This window comes from Ranitomeya imitator, chromosome 4, assembly GCF_032444005.1.
Source record: "Ranitomeya imitator isolate aRanImi1 chromosome 4, aRanImi1.pri, whole genome shotgun sequence".
Classification (NCBI taxonomy): Eukaryota; Metazoa; Chordata; class Amphibia; order Anura; family Dendrobatidae; genus Ranitomeya; species Ranitomeya imitator.
In genome coordinates, this window is record NC_091285.1 from 38,073,132 (window position 1) to 38,095,330 (window position 22,199).

The window sequence follows — 22,199 nt, forward strand, 5'->3', positions numbered from 1 at the left end:
CTTTGCCCACTTTGGCAAAACTGACGTAAAACTGGAAAAAGTTGATAAAGTTTTGTACAACTGCAAAAAATTTCTGATATTACAAGGTGTTTACACCAACCTTTACACCAAAAATTCTGGCATAAATACTTTGATGAATAAGGCTCTAAGTTTTTTTTTTTATATTGTTCATCTGTAAATCAGAAATGTTGCAGTTTTCACACTGGTCACTTGGTCTTATACTAAATTTTCTGTTCTGGACAGAAGACTTTTCAGCAGCTTCATTATCATCACTGCCAGGATTTCAAAGAGCGGTAACACCTAGATAGACAGTAGATAATACAGGATTAAATACTTCATTACCGATCAATGGGGTCTGAGTCAGTCTATTGCTTCTAAAATCCATGTGCCCAGCAGGAGTAGGGGGTCTAATATTAGGTCTAGTGGTCAATATGAGAATTGCAAGACTTTTTTAACATAAATATTGTTTTTTTTAATTTTTAATAAAAAAAAATACATTTAAGTAATAGATAATTTTGCAATGACACATTCTCTTTGACAAGCAAGTTTGAGGCTAGAAAGCACATTCAACATCAATCACAGAAAATTATAAGTTTATATAAAAGGTGTAAGTCAGCAAGACATGCCATAAATGTCCGATATGTGCTGGTCCCACCGCTTGAACCGACATCCATCTCATGCCTTTAAAAGCTGTTAGGAATGGAGACCTTTTAACGAGCCTTGGATCAAAGCCAAAGCAAAATCTCAATTTGCAGAAACGTGTTTCAGGATGTTGCCCCTCCTCAGTGTTAAACAAGAGATCTGATTTGAATGTATGAAAGGCCTCTGACTGGGCTCTAAGGGCTAATGTTTCTCCTTAAGGAGAGTGACATGCCAGTGTCAGGAGACTTATAGGCCATAAGGAGAAGCATTGTCTCCTAGACCCCAATCAAATAAGAATGTTACTATGCTGGTTTAATGCAATTTTTTGATGTAACGGCACAAAAACAAAAAAAAACAATATTACAGTAAAAAAATAAATTCGAAGACGAGAGATAATGTCCAACACCAGGGTCTCCATAGTTTTTAGTGGGAACCTTGGTCCTACCTTTTGATCCATGACCCAGTGCTATGAACCTAGGTTAGCAGATGCTAGAAGCCCCATCACCACCAGCCCTGGTTTACTCTAACCCAACTCATTGGAAAACTCTTAAAAGGATGCCGGAGTAGACAAGAGGTTGCATGCTTAGCATACCCAGCTGCGCTGAATAAATGGCTTCACACAATATATAAAGTGTACAACCTACGGCGGATCGGTGCCAACATTTTTGATGGTTCCTTTGTGAAGAAGAAAATTTGGGGTTAGGCAAAGCTATTTTCTGCTTGTCTGCACCCAGCACCTACAGATTCTTTATTTGTAAGAGTAAACAATATACCATGGGGAACTTTTTTTTCACGTTGGCATTGGTAGCCTCTCCTGTCTGAAGTTGGTTAAACCCTAAAATTCCTGGCTTTCATTCACACAGATAAACAACGCAACAACCTCTGGTGAAAGGTTCTGCTTAACAAATAACAATACCCCAGCTGATCCTCCTCCTGCCTGTCCCAACACGAGCTTCGCGCTAACAATGCCGAGCAGCTATTCACTATGGCTGTAGGCACAATGCTCCCCTCCCACACAGCTGGGTCCTTTCAAGACTCGGTAATGTACGAAGAACGGTTTGCAAAGACTTAAAGACGACCGGTACTTCCCGATCGAGGAGCAATAACATTGAGGTGCACAACCGCCATCAACTCCACCAATGGAGGTCTTCAAACAGAGGCTGGACAGACATCTGTCTGAGATGGTTTAGTGACTCCTGCATTGAGCAGGGGGTTGGACACGACGACCCTGGAGGTCCCTTCCAACTCCACCAATGGAGGTCTTCAAACAGAGGCTGGACGGACATCTGTCTGAGATGGTTTAGTGACTCCTGCATTGAGTAGGGGGTTGGACACGATGACCCTGGAGGTCCCTTCCAACTCCACCAATGGAGGTCTTCAAACAGAGGCTGGACAGACATCTGTCTGAGATGGTTTAGTGACTCCTGCATTGAGCAGGGGGTTGGACACGATGACCCTGGAGGTCCTTTCCAACTCCACCAATGGAGGTCTTCAAACAGATCCTGGACAGACATCTGTCTGAGATGGTTTAGTGACTCCTGCATTGAGCAGAGGGTTGGACACGATGACCCTGGAAGTCCCTTCCAACTCCACCAATGGAGGTCTTCAAACAGAGGCTGGACAGACATCTGTCTGAGATGGTTTTTAGTGACTCCTGCATTGAGTAGGGGGTTGGACACAACGACCCTGGAGGTCCCTTCCAACTCCATCAATGCAGGTCTTCAAACAGAGGCTGGACAGACATCTGTCTGAGATGGTTTAGTGACTCCTGCATTGAGCAGGGGGTTGGACACGACGACCCTGGAGGTCCCTTCCAACGCTAGCATTCTATGACTCTATGATCTTGCCACCCTTCCTCTATTTCGGCTCCCAGAGCAATTCTTCCAAAATTGGCTATTGCATATTCAAACAGCACTATGAGGAGCTTTAGAAAAAATCTAACATGTGCCCCTACCTCTCCCATCTCCCTTGGTTGGGGGAGCAACTATGACATCATCGGCACAGGTCTAGCTAGAGAAAAAACAGGAATGTCGGCAGGGGATGCTTCATAAAAAGGGCACCATGTACCATATACAGTTAATTTTGGGGGGCTTTGTCGGAGAATATTTAATAACTTTATTGTTGGGGGTAAAGGAACATTTATGTTCCACCCCCAGCTCACCTGGAAACATCCCTGTTCCTCCTGGGAACACCCTTACCCGCCCAGGAACACCCACTTTTTGGCACGGCATTCAATTTTGCCCTTTCTGCATCCAAAAATTTGAAAGAGCTGGCAAGTATGCTTTAAAGGGAATCTGTCACCAGGTTTTTTCCGCTTAATCAGTGAGCAGCATAATGTAGACAGAGACAGAAACCCTGATTCCATTGATGTATAACTTACTTGGCTGCTAGCTGTAGTTTTTACAAAATCACTGTTTTAACAACAAGAGATTATCACTGGAAGATTGGTAAACCTTTGTCAGGAAGTCCCCCATATTCATAAACTTTGTATAACTCCATCCCCACAACTGACTGGCAGCTTTCTGCCTATGCACAGTGTTCACAAAAAGTTGGCAATCAGTGGTGTGGGTTGGAGTTATACAGAACTCGGCATTCAGGAACTGCTAGATCTGAGTCAGATAAAACTTTTATCAAAACTGCAGCAAGCAGCCCAGTTAGTGATACATTGTTGGAGTCAGGGCCTCTGCGTCTAAGTCATGCTGATTTCAGTTGGAGTAGTAAAAAATTGATGACAGATTCCCTTTAAGAATTTTAACAAAAGATGTGAGAGTCCTACATGCAAGATATTACAAGAGAAAATTGGGTGACTCCAGGTGTCGACGTGCTTATTTTATAGATGAGTGTTTCATGTTCAGATTATGGAGGATCTTAGTAGTAAATTGTTGATGGAACATAGAGCCTGGATAGAGTGGTCGACATAAGTCATAAGTGTGAGTACGTTACGGCGGAGAGCTTTCAACAACCGAACTGAGTATTAAATGAATGCTGATCAGCTACTTGCTTTTTAATTGGTGCTTATTTAATAGAATGTTTAGAACAGACCACATTTCCCATGTGCACAGAATGGTCAATAATAGATCATTCTAAACTGCCATTGTTCTCAGCAACACACGTCATGTTTAAAAATCATTTCACCCAACGAACAAGTGTTTTGCTCGTTCATCAGGTGATTGACTACCTGCTTATACTGCCCTATTATTGGGAAAAAATCTACGATAGTCAGTCAGCTTTAGTGTGAAGTTTAAATTTCATTTTCTAGTAAAAGGGCAACCAGTGTAATGACTGGCACAGCATGGAGGCATTGCTGTAGATGCTGCTTTTGATAAATTGGAGAGATCATTTAGGGAGGGAAAACTGATTTTTGGTAAGGTAACGCAACAGTATTTTTTGCATTTATCCTATTATAGTTGACAGTGTAGGCTGTGAAATAGTAGATCGGCTTTATTGTAAAGAGTATTTTGAGCTAATATTAATCTTTCCAGTGTGCCACATGCCATTTCAACTTCAGTTTCCGTAAAGCAGGTGTCCGCGATTAGAAAAACCTATTTTTTCCCAAAAAAGCACCACACTTCTCCACAGGTTGTTTTTGGTATTGTAGCTTGGCCTTGTTCATTTCAGTGAAGGTAAAAATCAATAGCAGGCACACCTCATATACAGATGTTGTGCTGTTTTTTGAAGATAGCAGTGATGTTTTATTAAAGAGGTTGTCTTGGACTTTAACATTGATGGCCTATCCTTAGGCTAGGTCATCAATGTCTGATTGGTGGGGGGGTGGTTCCTGTCACCCCTGACAATCAGCTATTCTCGGTGTCAGCAGCAGCCAGAACTGTTTTTCTGTCGACGGAATAGTCGACCCCCTATTGATTTGAATAACTGGTGGATGTGCTGTACCCGACAGTGGTCACTACTCAGTTGACGGAGCTGTGATGTGTAGCTCTTTATCTGAGCGGTTCTAACCTCCGACTACACCAGGAACAGCTGATCGGCAGGAGTGTCGGTTGTTGCAACCACCCAATCAGACATTGATGACCTATCCTAAGGATAGTCGGCCATCAATGTTAAGGTTCCCTTTAATCTTGCACAATTCTTTGTCTCCTTGGCAACAGACTACAAAGTGGCATCTTGTAGTCTGTTTCTAAGGAGCCAGTGAAATTTCAATTGGATTTATCATATCTTCGTTCTATGATGTTCAACCTATGGCACTCTTGCCATGAAAGTACAAAAATATGTGGAATTGTAGTTTCAGAACAACTGGAGAGACACAAGTTGGAGACTACTCTCTTATAGAGACTTTATTAACTGCATTTGATATTTCAAGTATTTCACCCAATTTCAAGCACTGCATAAAGTTTAGTATAACTTTATTAAATGTCCCTCCTTCTTTAGGTTTGATTTCTACCACTGAGAAACAGCTGGACCGAGAAAATCGTGAAGAACACATTCTCGAGGTAGAACCTCAAATATGATTTGCTTAGATTTTGGCATCTTTTAGGGTCAGATTTTAAGCTATATGTTGCCTTTCCCATAGGTCACAGTGTCAGATAACGGGGCGCCTCTTCTTCAGTCTGTCTCTCGTGTTGTAATACAAGTCTTAGACGTGAATGACAATACTCCAACATTCTCCCAGAAACTGTTCACTGTACAACTTCCAGAACATGTTGCCTCCACCGGACCTTCTCCCATCTACAGACTTATAGCTATGGACCGGGACAAAGGGAACAATGGCCAAGTGACATATAGTATCATGGAACAAAACGATGAAAAATTTATTATGGATCCCAACACTGGTGTCATTTCCTCCGCTGCTTCATTTCCAGCTGGAGAGTATAACATACTAACGGTAAGTTAGGGAATCTTCATAAGTAGGTGGTCAACCATAAATTTTTGGTATAATTTTTGCTAAAATACAGCCAAAAACATTGCCTATCCTACTAAGGGGATATAATACTTTTTAGCTGTTGATACATTAATTTGCTAGAAGGGTTGTCCAAAATTAGGAACCATGGAGTTTGTGTTCTATTTTAATTAATTTTCCAGCTTCCTAGATTTGAGGTCTTTATTTTCCCCGCAATTACAGTAGAATATAGAGATTCAAAGCTTCAAATTTTGAATATTTCTGGTCATTTGTCTAGGTAAAAGCTACAGATATGGGTAATCCCTCTCGATCTTCCACTGTGAGACTTCACATCCAGTGGATCAAAAATCCCGGACCTTCAGATGAATCTCTGGCATTCGATGACCTGCAGTTTGCCTTCACAGTCATGGAAAGCGATCCCGTGAACCACATGTTGGGGCTGATCAGTACAGAGCCGATGTACAGTCAGTGTTGGTTTAATATTACAGGTAAAGTTTACCCTTTCAACCCCTTACTATATACAGTAGTTGTATGATTTATCTCTAGGAGCAATGAAGCCAACTAACATTTTTGAGATTACATGGAGCTCAGAGTTATTTCCAATTTTTGTCCCAAGGTGGCAACGATGACCTAGACTTTGACATCGACAAGAGCACAAGCGGTTTGGTCATTGCTCGACCTTTGCAGTCAAGCAGAAAATCATTCTACAACCTCACTGTACAGGTCACGGATGGCTCCCGTTCAATAAGCACCCAGGTAATTTTTCATGATGTCATTTTTATTTAGTTGGATACAGTCTGTGGATTAACATCTACTGAACATTTCAACGTCGAGATGGCTTATGTTGCCATATTTCATTTTAATATGCAGTTACCAACCTAAGATCATCTTCCAACCACAAATTCATGCATGCCTGACATTGAGGTTGCAGAACCTTTTTGAGGAGGACCATACATCCTGTAGAACTGGTGTAAATCCTTAAAAACAGCAGCCATATAATAATGTGGGTGGCCCGGTCCTTACTGCCTTGGATTAGGCCAATTCGCTCTTCCATTGCAATGATCATGTATTGGAAGGCGCAAATTTGGAAATCTGTAGCAGATGTGGCTGTAATAATAGCGCCAGTTGGAAATGTGAGAGACCAATGCAAATTCCAGAGCTATTCGTCAATAGTCATCATTCACAATTTTGCATTGTATGGTGTATGCTCTCATTATACTCTCACCTTCACTGATGCATGGTTCTGGCCAAGCCCTACATGAGCACTTGGCGACTTGTTCTAAACAATTGAATAATGGATGAAGTATGTCATCATCCTTGTAATTAACATAATTAATACTCTTCAGATCATTTCAGTTAAGGTTAGTGAATCAGCAATTGATTACATACTCATTTATATTACAAATAGTCGGGAATGCATTAGTTGACAGGTGAATTATTGATTTCCTGTATATATTATTGGAGGACCTTGGTTCATTATCTATACCTCCTTTATAGGTTCACATCAATGTTCTCCCGGTTAATCACCACCGTCCAAAGTTTGTACAGGATCACTACACAGTTCATGTTCCGGAGGATGTGCAGTTGGGAACCAAAGTATTGAGCGTTAACGCAACCGATGAAGACAGTAGGACCAGCCTGGTTTACACTATACAAGGCAGTGCAGACCCAAGAAGTTCCAAAATGTTCAGGATGGACTCCAAATCCGGTGCCTTGTACATCACAGAGACAATGGACTTTGAGTCAATGCCAATTCACATTCTCACAGTTATGGTAGGTTCTACAGTTGTTCATAAACCAACCAGCTAGATTGTATTACAGAAACACCATTGGACTGGGGTTCCTTTGCCCACCAGATGATTCTGAGGGCCCATTATCCATCGATACAGAAGATGCATTGCACATACAAGACATATCATAAGTCAGATCCAATCGGTTCTTCGTATGTTAACCCACAAAAAGTAGACTCTAGTGGCAAGTGATTGGTTCCAAATGAGGTTGTCTTCTTCTGCTAGACCTTTGGGTCCTTTATTGTAGATTGTGTGTTCTCCACCACGAAACATGGCACAAATATTATTTCATGGGTGTCAGCAGGTATTTTTGAGTGTAAAAAGTTTCCTACACATTGGAAAATAGGCTATCGGTATGACAACCAGGGTAGAAGCTTCTAAGTGGACATCTGAGGAGGCCCACTATAAAAGGGGCTTTGGAGGTGATAAGCATACAAAAAGAAATGAAAGACAGTAGACAATGGGGAACAGGACATCATAAGACCAGCAAAGAAGGCAAGGGCATAGGCCGATTATTTTTAAAACTCACGGTGATCATTGTGCAACTCAATCCAAGTTTGGCTGTGGAGCACCAAGGACAATTGTAAAACCCAGGAGTGAGGCTCAGATCTCCAACAGACTTTACCAGAGAATCATTGACCATGACAAATCTGTTATAAGTGAACTAATTTGCTCATTTTTTTTCTCTTCTAGGTACGAGATCAGGGAGCTCAAACAAAGCGAGACTTTGTAAGAGTCACCATTCAGGTAGAAGACATTAATGACCATTCACCTCACTTCATTAGATCTGCATATGAAGGAAGCGTTTCAGACTCATGGAGTGCTGGAACTGAGGTTCTTCAAGTACGTGCTACAGATAAGGACCAAGGACTTAATGCAAATATCCAGTACTCCATACAGTCAGGTGATTATTCCATTAAAATATTGACTGTGATTTTTCGGCTAAAATTTATGTAGCACATTGTATTTACTCAAATCCAGTCTATAGTTTTAGACTAGAATATGGATCAATATAATAATGTAGAATAGCTCTTCTTCTTAAATATATCATCTGAATCCTTCCGCAAATGTACTGAATGGTTCATAACAATAGTTTGTCAAACCGGATAAACAGCAGCCTTCCACGATTGAGACAAAGGATTTTATTAACAGAAGAATGTGCTGAGAGCAGTATAGTAGATAGGTGTGCAGACTGCTGACTCGCCATTCCTGTCCTGTAATCAGCTGAGTCGTATTCAGTTGTGCCATAACAGCGCCATTCCTCACTACATCGGTAGTTCTATCTGAACTGTCTGTAGCATCAGCAGAATGAAATGGTCATGGTCCTCTTTTGTTTACACCAGGACCCCACAGATCACCATAATAGGGTCCTGTGTCCTCTGCTTGAATGAAGCAGCAGTCATTCATGTTTTTGGGGCTGACCAGAATATTACAAGTGAAATCAATGGTCCTTTCATTGTTTATATAGATACAGCACCATACACAGGTACAGTACCATCCACACACAGCGTCATACATAAGTACAGCACCGTACACGGGCACAAACCCATACACAGGCACAGACCCATACACGGGCACAGCACCATACATGGGAAAAGCACCATACATGGGCACAGCACCATACACGGGAAAAACACCATATATGGGAACAGTACTATACATAGGCACAGCACCACACACTGGCACAGTACCAATCACGAGTGTGGTTTTGTCAGGGACTGCACACTTAAACTGGCTATCAAAGATAGTGAAATTCTCGCATATCCCCATAAGTGCCGTAAACTATGAGTGGAACAGCAATGCTCATACGTGATCTCCACTCCATTCAAATGTAAGACACAGGCCCCCATCTTTAAGATTGAAGGTGGGGGAAAATCCAAACAATCAAGCACAATAATAGGTGATAATTTCTAATTGTGGGACAACCTTTTTAAAGGAGTTTTCATTTTTACCGAAACCCAAAGCTGAACATATGAATTTCGCTCTGCCTGGTATTGTAAAAAAAATTAAAGGGATTTTCTGTTGTTAAATAATTTTATTCTATGGACTTGGGAAGGTTAAAAATATCAAAAGCTGTCATTCTCACAGATCGCTGTTCTACTGTAGCCTGTCTGCCGCTGTCACCATTTTTTATTGACAAGCTGTAGTGTTGAAGTCATCATGACCATAGCCAAGTGATTGACTGCAGTGGTGTCATTTGGTGTAATTGGGTCACCGCTGCAACTTGTCAACAAAGAACAGAGCAGCGGCAGAGAGGAATAAAACAGAATGTAGAATAAAAAAAAATTAATCACAGAAAACCCATTAAAGTACACTGCAATACTAAGCAAAGTCACATTCATATGTATGGCAAAGGAGTCATCATCTCCAATGCTCCTATAGTCTGGATGCAGAATGTATTTCCTCTATTGTTGTACAGGGTGTTTTTTCATATATTAATATGGAAAACATAAAAAAGTTTTTTTTTAAAGTACCTCCTTAACCCATGTTATGCTGTATTGCGCTAGAAGATTTGATTGTATGGGAGAACACAGGCACTTTTACGGGGAAGCTAAATGTCTATGTGTGTGTGATATATAATTGTCAAGACCCCATGTACCACCACAAGACCGCATGTGTGATCCCTAATTGAATGGAGGTGACATTCAACAGTCATGGAAAATCGTGGTGCTGTTTCTAGAAGTAAAAAAAATAACTTTTTGTTGTCATGTAACTGTAGAAATTTGACCTTTTTTTGTTTTTGTTTAACAGGTGACAATGAAGGATATTTTCAGATTGATGAATCTTCAGGTCTGATCACCCTCGCAAAACCACTGCAGCAATCTACAAAAAGCCAAATTTCCTTGAGCATTCTAGCAGTTGATCAAGGCACACCACAACTTCAGGACGTAGCCTCAGTCATCCTAAAAGTCAAAGCATCTGATGCCTCACCACCCAAATTTATCTCTACAGAACACGTGGTGGAGATAAGTGAATCAGTGCCTGTCGGAGCTTTTGTCACGATGGTGTCTGCAACCAGCTGCTCCTCCATCAATTACGACATCAAAGACGGGAACAAGGAAGAAGTGTTCTACATCAATTGCTATTCGGGAATTATCACTACTCAAAAAAAATTGGATTTTGAAACAACCTCATCTTACCAGCTCAAGATACGCAGTTACAGCTCCCTTGGATTTTCCAGCGACACAACAGTCTTTATCTATGTCATTGATGAGAATGACAACGCCCCGGTCTTCTCACGAGCCTCTTACTTGGGTCAAGTCAGTGAAGATGCTCCAGTTGGAACCATGGTGACCCATTTGGACCTTACTCCTCTAATCATTCATGCTACTGATAATGACACAGAGTTGAATGCTTTGTTGACTTACCAAATTCTGGACCCTGAAATGCAGAATTACTTTATGGTCAATCCAAATATGGGAACAATATTTACAGCGGCAGAACTTGATTACGAACAGACTACACAGTTTTCTTTCTATGTACATGTATATGATTCAGGAAATCCAACTTTGTACGCCTCTCAGCCAACCAAGATTACCATCCAAGTCACTGACGTCAATGATTTCCCACCTCAGTTCCGACAAGACGTGTATGAACTCAATGTATACTCACCAGTTTATACCAATATGCAGCTCCTGAATTTGTCGGCCGAAGATAAAGATTCCAAAGTGGAGTACAGTATCTTAAAAGGCAACACAGACAAGATCTTCTCCATTGATCCCCACACTGGTCGCCTTGTTGTAAATGATTCTTCCCACTTGAGCTCTTACCATGAACTCTCAGTAAAAGCTTGGGATGGGATGTTCCAAAATACCGCAATTGTAAAGATTAACGTGACTGAGATGCAAACAACCAACCTAAAATTTGATAAGCCATTTTATACAGTAAATGTTACTGAAAATGATCCTCGCATCTTGGATCTAATGGTGGTAGATGTGGTCGGAAACCAAATAAATGAGCCGGTTTATTTCTCCATTCTTACTTGTACAGAGCAGTTCCAGATAGGTGCATCTTCTGGACTTCTCCAGACTAAAGGCGTGGGGTTTGACAGAGAGTATCGGGACAAATATGAAGTGATGGTGGAAGTAAAAGACAGTAGAAATCCACCTCGAGTATCTCAAAGTAAGATTGAGGTGTATATAGAAGATCTCAATGACAACGCTCCGATATTCATGAACACCCCATATTACATAGCTGTGGTGGATGACCTAGAGCCTGGAGATGTTATTTTCCAAGTGTCCGCTATTGATAAAGATTATGGAAGAAATAGTGAACTGTCATACCAGTTGAAAGAAGATTTCAAATATTTTTGGATTGATCCTTCGACTGGAGATATCATTCTCAAACAACCCTTTGACTATGAAGCATTAAATCAGTATGTTCTGAAAGTGATTGTCAGAGATCATGGTAAAATTGCATTGCAAGCCGAAGAAGAGGTAGTCATCATTGTAAGAAACAAATCTAACCCAATTTTTCAAAGTCTGTACTATAGGGTTACCGTGCCAGAAAATGTACCAACTTACACTCCCATACTGCACATCCAGGCTCGGAGTCCCGAGGGGTTTCGAGTAATTTACAATATTGTTGAGAATGAGGCCCTTAGTCTATTTAGCATAGACTTTAAGACAGGGTCCCTGAGCGTTTCAGGGCAGCTGGACTTCGAGACAAAAGCCACTCATCTGATAACAGTAAGAGCTACAGACTCAGCCTTGGGTCACTTTTCAGAAGCAAAGGTCTCAGTTAATGTGGAGGACATAAATGACCACTCACCCATCTTCTCACAGTCAGTTTACACAGGCCATGTCATGGAAAAACTACCTCCTTACAAAGCCGTAATTCAACTTCTGGCTTCAGATCAAGACTCAGGAAAAAACCAAGAGGTCTCATATCACATTATAGGAAATGACACAGATGGAACTCATGAATTCTTCCACATAAACCACAAAACAGGCGAAATCTCTACCGCCCAAGAACTGGACTATGAAACCACACGTCAGTTTCAACTCAAAGTGAGGGCTACAGATAATGGTGTTCCTCCTCTGTACTCAGATGCTCTGGTTATCATAAATGTTACTGATGTGAATGACAACCCTCCAAAATTCAGGCAAGAGAAATATGAGGCCAATGTAAGCGAACTGGCCAACTGTGGACATATTGTTGTTAAAGTCCAAGCTCTTGACATGGATAATATTGATGCTGGAAAGCTGGAATATCTGATCCTTTCTGGTAATCACCATAGACATTTCACCATAAACAAGGCATCTGGAGTTATATCCCTTTCGAACCTATGCCGGAGCAGTTTAAATGTCTCTTACCATTTACAAGTCTCAGCCTCAGATGGTGTCTACAGGGATATTGTACCGGTTTATGTCAATATCACCCATGCAAATAAGCATACGCCGTTCTTCCAACAAGATTTGTATGAGGTAGAACTTGCCGAAAATGCAGAAATTGGGACAACTGTGGTTGAAGTGATAGCAATCGATCCTGATGAAGGACCTTACGGGACTGTGAATTACACTATAATAAATAAGTTGGCTTTGGAAATGTTTTCAATAGATAATACAGGACATATTGCAACTTTAAGAAAATTAGACAGAGAGAATGCAACGGAGAGATTCATAGCTATTAAAGTCATGGCCACAGATGGAGGTGGAAGGGCTTCTTTCTGTACAGTAAAAATAATTCTCACGGATGAAAATGACAATGCTCCAGTGTTCATAGCAAATGAATATGTATTATCTGTCCAATCTAATTTAAGTAATGGAATGCCCATTATTCAGGTGGTTGCATATGACGCTGATGAAGGACAAAATGCTGATGTCACATACTCTATAGATAAATATGATGAAGATCTGGTTCAGATTAATCCCTACAATGGTACTATCATAGCCAAGAGAAGTCTTTTTGGATTGGAAAATAAAGATATTAGTTTTACAGTTATAGCCAAGGATGGGGCACCACCCAACTGGAGTACATTGGTACCTGTTCAACTTCACGTTGTGCCAACAGAGGTCAATTTGCCCAAATTCACAGAACCACTGTATAGTTTTTCAGCATCGGAAGATCTGCCTACAGGTACTGAATTAGGTTTGGTGAAAGCAATGGCTGCAGAACCAATCGTCTACAGCCTGGTTGAAGGAACGACCCCAGAAAGTAACAAAGATGGGGTGTTTAGTTTAGATAAGCACACGGGAGCTGTGATAATGAAGAAGGGTGTAGACCATGAGACAACCAAATGGTACCATATAGATGTTCAGGCCAACTGCCCTCACTTGGGGAAAGACTTGGTGAGTTTAGTCTCAGTCAGCATTCAAGTGAAGGACATTAATGACAATCAACCTGTTTTTGAAGCAGATGTCTACCGAGCTTCATTAATGGAAAATTTGCCTGCCGGAACCACTGTAATACAGGTTACTGCCAATGACCAGGACACTGGCTACGATGGAATAGTGGTTTACAGTCTGAAAGGAGATAATAACATGATCCATACATTCTTTACCATCGATACTAACAATGGTTGGATCACAACCCTTAAGGAGCTAGACTGTGAGAATCAAGAGGTCTACCGTTTTTACGTGGTGGCATCAGATCTAGGCAAAAAAATACGTCTTTCTTCAGAAGCACTCATAGAGGTCACCGTCACTGATGATAATGATAACCCTCCAAGGTTCACCTCTCAGGTCTACCGAGGATCTGTAGCTGAAAACAGCCAACCAGGACAGGTCATCTCAACCATCAAGACAGGGGATAGTGATATAACCGAAAACAACAGGAAAGTCACATGTTACATAACAGGTAAGTTAGACACATTTCCATAATATACTGGTATGTCTTCCCTTACCTTTCCTCTTGGCTCTAGATGCCCAAAGTGGAGTGAAACATGACCTGTAATGGTCAAAAAAGTAATTTAATCTGGTCATCTCGTGTCACTCATGTTGAGTCTATTAAGCCAAGAGTAAATGTAGAAAAGTAACCTGTAGACCTTCTAAAGATTATGACTGTGATTCCTGGACTTCATAGCCTCATGCAGCTTCTTTACATGACATCAGTAGAGATAGTAGTCATCAATGGAAAATATAATGTTCTGTTGACAGACGGAGACCCATATGGCCTCTTCAGCATCAACGAAGTTGGGAACCAGTGGGTGATTTTATCTAAAAGCTCCTTGGACAGGGAAGAGACAGAGAGACATTTTTTGAGAGTGACGGCTTCTGATGGGAAATTCCAGGCAACTACTGATGTGGAAATCACTGTGTTGGACATCAATGATAATATTCCGGATTGTCAGCAGGTAAGTGGTCGATAAATATGTGTTATAAAAGTTAATAAAACAATACAAAATTTGTATATTTCTATAATCTTGGCAAATTTTGAATAAGACTTTTCTTTTTTATTTACTTTCAATTTTATAGTTGTTTTTTTTTTTTATATATATTTTTGCTTTTTTGAGACAAAAACAAGAGTGAAGCCTTAAGGCAGGAAAACCATAATTGTGAGTTCTTTTGTATTTCACGTTTTAGGGATCTATGCTGAGATTTTGTGAAGGCCTTTTCCACAATTTGTCAAAAAAAAGCTACATCTAAATAACTGCTAAATAAATTCCATTTGCCATAAGTTACATTAATAAGGACCTGTCACTTGCAATCATTTTTTGTTCTTTACCTGGTGTAAATGTCCCTGTTCTCCTGAATCCGGTGTTGTTTTTCTTTTGCTCCTGCTCCTTTCCATTCCTGAGCTTTGGCCCCTTATTCTCAGTGTATATCTAGTCTTTTTATCCAAGTGGGCGTAGTCCTTAACTCTTCTCTATTCATGACTTCCTGAGGACCTCGCCCAGTTGGATAAAAGGACTAGATTTATATTTAAGGGAGAGGGACCATATCTCAGGAACGGAGAGGAGCAGGTTAAAAAAACAATGCCTGATTCAGGAGAACAGTGGTATTTACACCAGGTAATAAAAAAATGATATATTCGTGGCAAGCGATAGGTTCTCTTTAAAGGGTCACTGGTGTTTTTTTCTCCCCACAAAAAAATCAATAGTAAATGAAAGAAGATTGATAATAATTTATTTGATTTAAGAGAAATGCTTCTTTCTCCACTTATCAGACTCCTGTTCTCCTCTCCCGGCCATTTGTGATGATCAGTCCAATAAAGCTGACTTAACCCTTCACTTAGGGATGAGAGTAGAGATGATTTAATATTTTGGAAAAGGGATAGGGAAGAATAAGAAAAGATTTGGTAAGAGACAGTGACACACACGCAGACACCGCTACTTCTGTTATATTTTTATCTGTGCATGTGCTGGATTCACAGCTACACTGCTTAGCACTTCTGAGTAATGTCTTTCATGCCACGTCTGAAGCAGGAATCCCTTGTGTCTCTTTGTACTTTGTATGGGAAACATCATACCAACTATTCTCCAACCACTAGGTTAGGTAAAACTGACAAGTAGTGATGGACCTGTAGTATAGCACCGCACAAAAATTTGAGAACGCTAAAAAGAAAATCCATGAATGTCCACCACTTTTGGCATAATACGGTGCATCAATTTTGCACCCACACTTCTTTAAGCCTCAATAGTATGCATGACACCATAATGCAGTACTGGCCCAAAAATGTATTTTTCATGGACTTTGGGGACAGTTATGCAGTGGATTATGGCTCATATGTAGAAGTGTACATGCTTCAAACGAGGAAGACTTCTGAAGGATAGCAGTCTGCCACATCTTCATAACTCAAATGAAGGGATAAGATAAGAAGAACCAGCTCTCTGGTGGCTGAAATTTAATTTTTTGCTTTGGCTGATTCCAAAAATTGCAGATGAAAGGGGCTGTCAATGTGAGTTGCTCTGATCACCCCGATAATAAGCCGCGGCATCTTGATACGTGTCTTGTTTGAGTGCACGGAGAACCTGGTAGGAGATACCTAGTCCCTACTCAGCTAGAAATAACAGCACATTACAGAACAGACGCTCTTATTCAGCTTTGTTTAGGATTCCACATTCCTGAAACGGTTGAATTGGTTCCATGGAGAATCAAGAAAAAAAAAAACAAACCAAGATAATTCTCTTTTTTATCAGATGCTTTATACAGCAAAAGTAGCAGAAGATGCCCCTCCTGGCGTATTTATCCTCAAGATATCAGCCAGAGACTCCGACATCGGCAACAATGCCATGATCACGTACGGACTTTATGGACTTGGAGATGATCAGTTCCGACTGGACCAATATACTGGTAGGTATTTACCGAAAAAAACATTGCTCTGTGATGTCACTGTATAGGCACCCACATTTTTGGAATCTCCTTTGCATAATATAAGGCAGCCATATACATTCATGGACGAACGTATTGCCACCCTTGAAATTGTTTCAGAAAATGAAGTATTTCTCCCAGAAAATTACTGCAATTATAAATGTTTTGTTATACACCTTTATTTACTTTATGTGTATTGGAACAACACAAAAAAAAACAGAGGAAAAAAAAAAGGTAAATTGGACATAATTTCACACAAAAGCCCCAAAATGGGATGGACAAAATTGTTGGCACCCTCAGCTTAATATTTGGTTGCATGCCCTTAGGAATAACTAACTGCAATCAATCGCTTCCTATAACCATCAACAAGCTTCTTACTCCTCTCTTCTTGAAGTTTGGCCCACTCTTCTTTTGCAAACAGCTCCAGGTCTCTCATATCTGGAGGCGTATTCTCCCAACAGCAATTTTAAGATCTCTCCACAGGTGTTCAATTGGATTTAGATCTGGACTCATTACTGGTCAATTCAGAACTCTACAGCACTTAGTTTCCATCCATTTCTGGGTGCATCTTGACGTATGTTTGGGGTCATTGTCCTCGTGGAAAATCAATGACCTAACACACAAACCCAGGTTTCTGACACTGGGCACTACATTGCTTTCCAAAATCCTTTGGTAATCTTCAGATTTCATGATGCCCTGCACACAGTCAAGACATCCAGTGTCAGAGGTAGCAAAACAACTCCAAAACATATTTGAACCACCAACATATTTGACTGTAGGTACTGTGTTCTTTTCTTTGTAGGCCTCATTCCATTTTCAGTAAACAGTAGAATGATGTGCTGTGCCAAAAAGCTCTATCTTGGTCTCATTTGTCCACAAGACACTTTCCCAGAAGAATTTTGTCTTACTCGTACATTTTAACAAACTGCAGTCTAACTTTTTTATATCTCTGTCTCAGCAGTGGGGTCCTCCTGGGTCTCCTGCCATAGCGTCTCATTTCATTCAAATGTCGATGGATAGTTTGCACAGATACTGATGTACCCTGAGCCTGCAGGACAGCTTGAATTTCTTTGGAACTTGATTGGGGCTGTTTATCCACCAGTGACAAAGGAACATTAAGATCTCTGGAGATGGACTTGTAACCTTGAGATTGTTGATATTTTTCAACAGTTTTGGTTCTCAAGTCCTCAGATAGTTTCTTCTCCTCTTTCTCTTCTCCATCCTTAGTGTGGCACACACAGACACACAATATAAAGAATGAGTCAACGCCCCCTCTTTTTATCTGATTTCATGTGTGATTTTCATATTGCCCACACCTGTTACTTGCCACAGGTGAGTTTGAACGAGCATTACATGCTTGAAACAAAGTTGTTTACCTAAAATTTTGGAAAGGTGCCACCAATTTTGTCCGGACCATTTTGAAGGTTTTGTGTGAAATTATGTCCAATTTGCCTTCCTTTCTGTTTTTTTTTGTTGCTTCAATACACACAAAGGAAATAAATATGTGAATAACAAAACATGTATAATTGCAGTAATTTTCTTGGAGAAATACTTAATTTTATGGAACAATTTCATCCATGACTATATATTAGATGACTGTTGAATCTAAATGTGTATGTGGTGTCTCAGGTATTCACAACAACGGAAAAAAGGACCAGCCACGATAGACTTCAACATGGCCAATTCTTTGTTTCGGCTGAACAACTATCTACATGTCAAAACTTTTCAGACACGATGCAGCAAATTTAGAGCATCTAAAATCTATAAAGGACGTTCCTGGATAAGAAGGAGGCATTACTGGGCAATATTTGTCCCTATTCCTCCAACAGAAATATTGGGAAGCATGCATCCAGTGTCTATGCATCTAGTGTCCTGATGTTGGAGGAAAGGAGGATCAGGCATATTGGATTTCAGCAAGTTTGATCCTTTTATTCTCATGAGAGATAAGTCGCCACCAGAACTCTGAACCAGTAGGCAAGTTTTGAAAGGTTTGGGGGAGATAGCTTTCTTTGGCAACAGATATCTAAGGCAGGGGTGTCAAACTGCATTCCTCGAGGGCCTCAAACCATGCGTGTTTTCAAGATTTCCTTAGCATTGCACAAGGTGCTGGAATCATTCTCTGCAGGTGATTAAATTATCACCTGTGCAATGCAAGGAAATCCTGAAAACATGACCTGTTTGCAGCCCTCGAGGAATGCAGTTTGACACCCCTGATCTAAGGGTACCGTCACACTAAGCGACGCTGCAGCGATACCGACAACGATGTCGATCGCTGCAGCGTCGCTGTTTGGTCGCTGGAGAGCTGTCACACAGACAGCTCTCCAGCGACCAACGATCCCGAGGTCCCCGGTAACCAAGGTAAACATCGGGTTACTAAGCGCAGGGCCGCGCTTAGTAACCCGATGTTTACCATGGTTACCAGCGTAAACGTTAAAAAAACAAACACTTCATACTTACCTTCAGCTGTCTGTCCTCCGGTGCTCTGCTTTCCTCTGCACTGTGTAAGCACAGAGCCGGAAAGCAGAGCGGTGACGTCACCGCTGTGCTTTACGGCTGACCGGCGCTGACACAGGATGCAGGAGGAGTGCAGAGAAGCACAGCGCCGGGGACAGACAGCTGAAGGTAAGTATGTAGTGTTTGTTTTTTTAACGTTTACGCTGGTAACCAGGGTAAACATCGGGTTACTAAGTGCGGCCCTGCGCTTAGTAACCCAATGTTTACCCTGGTTACCAGTGAAGACATCGCTGGATCGGTGTCACACACGCCGATCCAGCGATGTCAGCGGGAAGTCCAGTGACGAAATAAAGTGCTGGACTTTCCTCAGCGACCAACGATCTCCCAGCAGGGGCCTGATCGTTGGTCGCTGTCACACATAACGATTTCCTTAACGATATCGTTGCTACGTCACAAAAAGCAACGATATCGTTAACGATATCGTTATGTGTGAAGGTACCTTTAGGTGTATGTCGACCTTTGAGCTGGCCATTCATTTGAAAAAAAAAGGAAGCTGAATAGACAGTTTTTGGTGGAGTTGGGACAATGTCTAGACATGGCTATTCCTTTATCCCTATTTAAAGAAAAACAAAAAACATGCACACATAGTCAAAAATTATTCCATGTTTGGGTTTGATTGCATATACCCCTACCAATTAAGAGACTGAAGGTGATCTTCTCAATGAAGATCCCATCCAGTGTCGAAAAGCCAGTGGTGCTTATCTTGAAGCATATCGGAACTGTGGTCCTTGCAATTGTTGTTGTCCTACCTAACAACTAGCTAGGGTCTCAGCAGACGGACCCCATGATCCACAAATCCTAGAAACATGTTATCATTGCTACTATTAGAAGAGCATTAAATATCGGTATTACATTTTTTTGACTGATATAACCATTTAATGTTTCATCACGTCCACCAGGTGAGCTTACAACGTTGGCTCCACTGGACAGAGAGAAGAAACCCTCTTACCACATGATTGCAAAGGCCACAGATGGAGGAGGACTGTCGTGTCAAGCAGATGTAGTCTTATATTTAGAAGATGTTAACGATAATAGCCCCGCATTCTCCATGGACCACTACTCCGTCACCGTCTTTGATAACACTACTTTGAAGACTCCAGTTGCAGTCGTTTCCGCGAAAGATCCAGATGAAGGTAATAGAAAATAATTATGACACTGTACTTGATAGTCAAAATAAAGATGTCGATGGGCGAATTGTAAAATGGGATTCAATTAAAATTGGTTGAATTATCAGAAGGAACTTGATTGAACAATTTTTCTTTCTCTTTGTGTGTGGGAATCATCATGGCAAGGGCGTCCTTTGGGCAGTCTTCATAGCGAGAATAAAATTGTTCTGTTGGTTTTGTCCTTTAGGTTTGAATTCTGAAGTTCGATATTCCCTCAAAAACTCTGCCAATGGACTGTTCACTGTAGACGAAAATACCGGAGTGGTCTATCTTGAAAAGCCTCTAGAAAACATGGAAGACCAAGTGATTGAGTTGATCATCTGTGCCACGGACCGTGGTTTCCCCCGTCCACTTTCAACATGTCAGCCCATTTCAGTATCTGTAGTGTCTCTGAGTTATTACCGGTCGGTTTTCGGAAACCCTGAAAAAATTATATTGGTGCCGGAAAACCAGGCTTTAGGATCAGAGCTCTTGAATCTGTCAGAGTTGACTCAAGACTTGGATGGCAAATCAAAGATCACTTATGAAATCTTGAGTGGAAATGAAAATGGAATATTCCTTCTGCATGATACAGGTACGGTTGTCTGTATGTATAGAAGTTTAGATTTACTTGACTACAGAAATCACGGTAGGTCAAATTAGTAGGAAGACAAGGTGTTTTGGCACCCCGGGCACCAATGTTAGAAAATTCTTCAATCCCTACAGGCATAATTTCCTTGTTGTAAACTATTTTAGGCTTTAGTCTTGTCTTGTTTCTAGTAAAACTAAGAGCAATACATCATGAAAAGCTTTGAATTCTCGGTCTACTTAGAAAACGGTTCTGCGTGTAATAACCTAAGGGAAGACAAAACATAGTTGTACTTAAAGGGAATCTGTCTTATCTGCAGTGATTTTAATGTGATTTCATAAACTTTTTTTTAATGCTAAATTGATATCTAACCTAGCATACCCAATATGTCTTTACCCAGATGATCCATCCTGGATCCCAATGTGTGGAGACATTATTTGCTTGTTCCATTTTCTTCAGGTTTCATTCAGATAGGTGTAACTTATTGTTGTATTTCAAAAACTTTTAATTTCGATCGCAGGCAAGTTATACTTGAACAAAAAGTTGGATTATGAATCTCAACATCAGTTCTACCTGTCAGTCGAAGGCACAAGGGCGAGTTCTCCACCCCTGAGTGACGTCACGGTCCTTGTGGTCAACATCACAGATGTAAATGACAACAAGCCTATCTTCAGCCTGGAGGAGTACGAGACCGAAATCCGAGAGGATGCTGTTGTGGGCGACCTAATTGTGATGGTGAATAAGATCATTCTTCAATTTTACTATACACTATAAAATAGAGAAGGGCAGTCAGGATGTTATTCTTCTTGGGTTCCCAGCCATGGTTGTTTACGAGGACTTACAAATTTGTGGAGCCATTTTATTGAAGTGGTTTTAAAGAGGGCAAAATTACATTATTGAAATCAAGAGAATACAGAGGTAGCAGTAGCACATGGGCCTTTTTCCCTGAAAGTCCCTAAAGGCTCTTTTGCCAAATGAGACACCGGAATTGGCACGTGGTATGTTGGACCCATTACCTTCAAACTGAGCCTATAGGACCCCAAAGACATAAGATAAAAGTTGGCCAAAATTTTGACCGTAAAAATGTTCCTCGACTGTTTTGGTGAAGCTAATGAATGTTCCTTTTGGTCACTGCCTGATCTTAAATTATTGTTTCAAACATCACTTTTCGGCAGATGATCAGCACTGGCTGCATCATTGAGTGAAACAAAACTAACACTATTAACCAGGCCTGAGAGACTTTTTATTACCACCAACGAACAACCGTTCTTCTGACCACCTTCGGGCCACCTTTATCTAATATGCATGGAGACCTTTTAGCTATGTTCGTCCAAAAAGTGATTATTATTGTTCAAAATACTAATCGAGCATGTTGGACTTTTTTTTATCCGAAGATCAGTGCTGGCTGTATCA

General features: G+C 40.9%; 1 protein-coding gene across 1 annotated transcript in view; it reads left to right on the forward strand.

The window, feature by feature from the left end:
* The window catches only part of FAT2 (FAT atypical cadherin 2), an 88,833-nt gene that overhangs the window by 53,234 nt on the left and 13,400 nt on the right, over positions 1-22,199 (forward strand). Inside the window, exons 4-15 of the mRNA XM_069763544.1 lie at positions 5,029-5,090; positions 5,171-5,482; positions 5,775-5,985; positions 6,114-6,253; positions 6,995-7,270; positions 7,981-8,191; positions 10,039-14,085; positions 14,385-14,581; positions 16,367-16,520; positions 19,952-20,185; positions 20,406-20,792; positions 21,307-21,521. Coding sequence (XP_069619645.1) covers positions 5,029-5,090; positions 5,171-5,482; positions 5,775-5,985; positions 6,114-6,253; positions 6,995-7,270; positions 7,981-8,191; positions 10,039-14,085; positions 14,385-14,581; positions 16,367-16,520; positions 19,952-20,185; positions 20,406-20,792; positions 21,307-21,521 — 6,446 coding nt within the window. The remainder of the gene's footprint in view (positions 1-5,028; positions 5,091-5,170; positions 5,483-5,774; positions 5,986-6,113; positions 6,254-6,994; positions 7,271-7,980; positions 8,192-10,038; positions 14,086-14,384; positions 14,582-16,366; positions 16,521-19,951; positions 20,186-20,405; positions 20,793-21,306; positions 21,522-22,199) is intronic.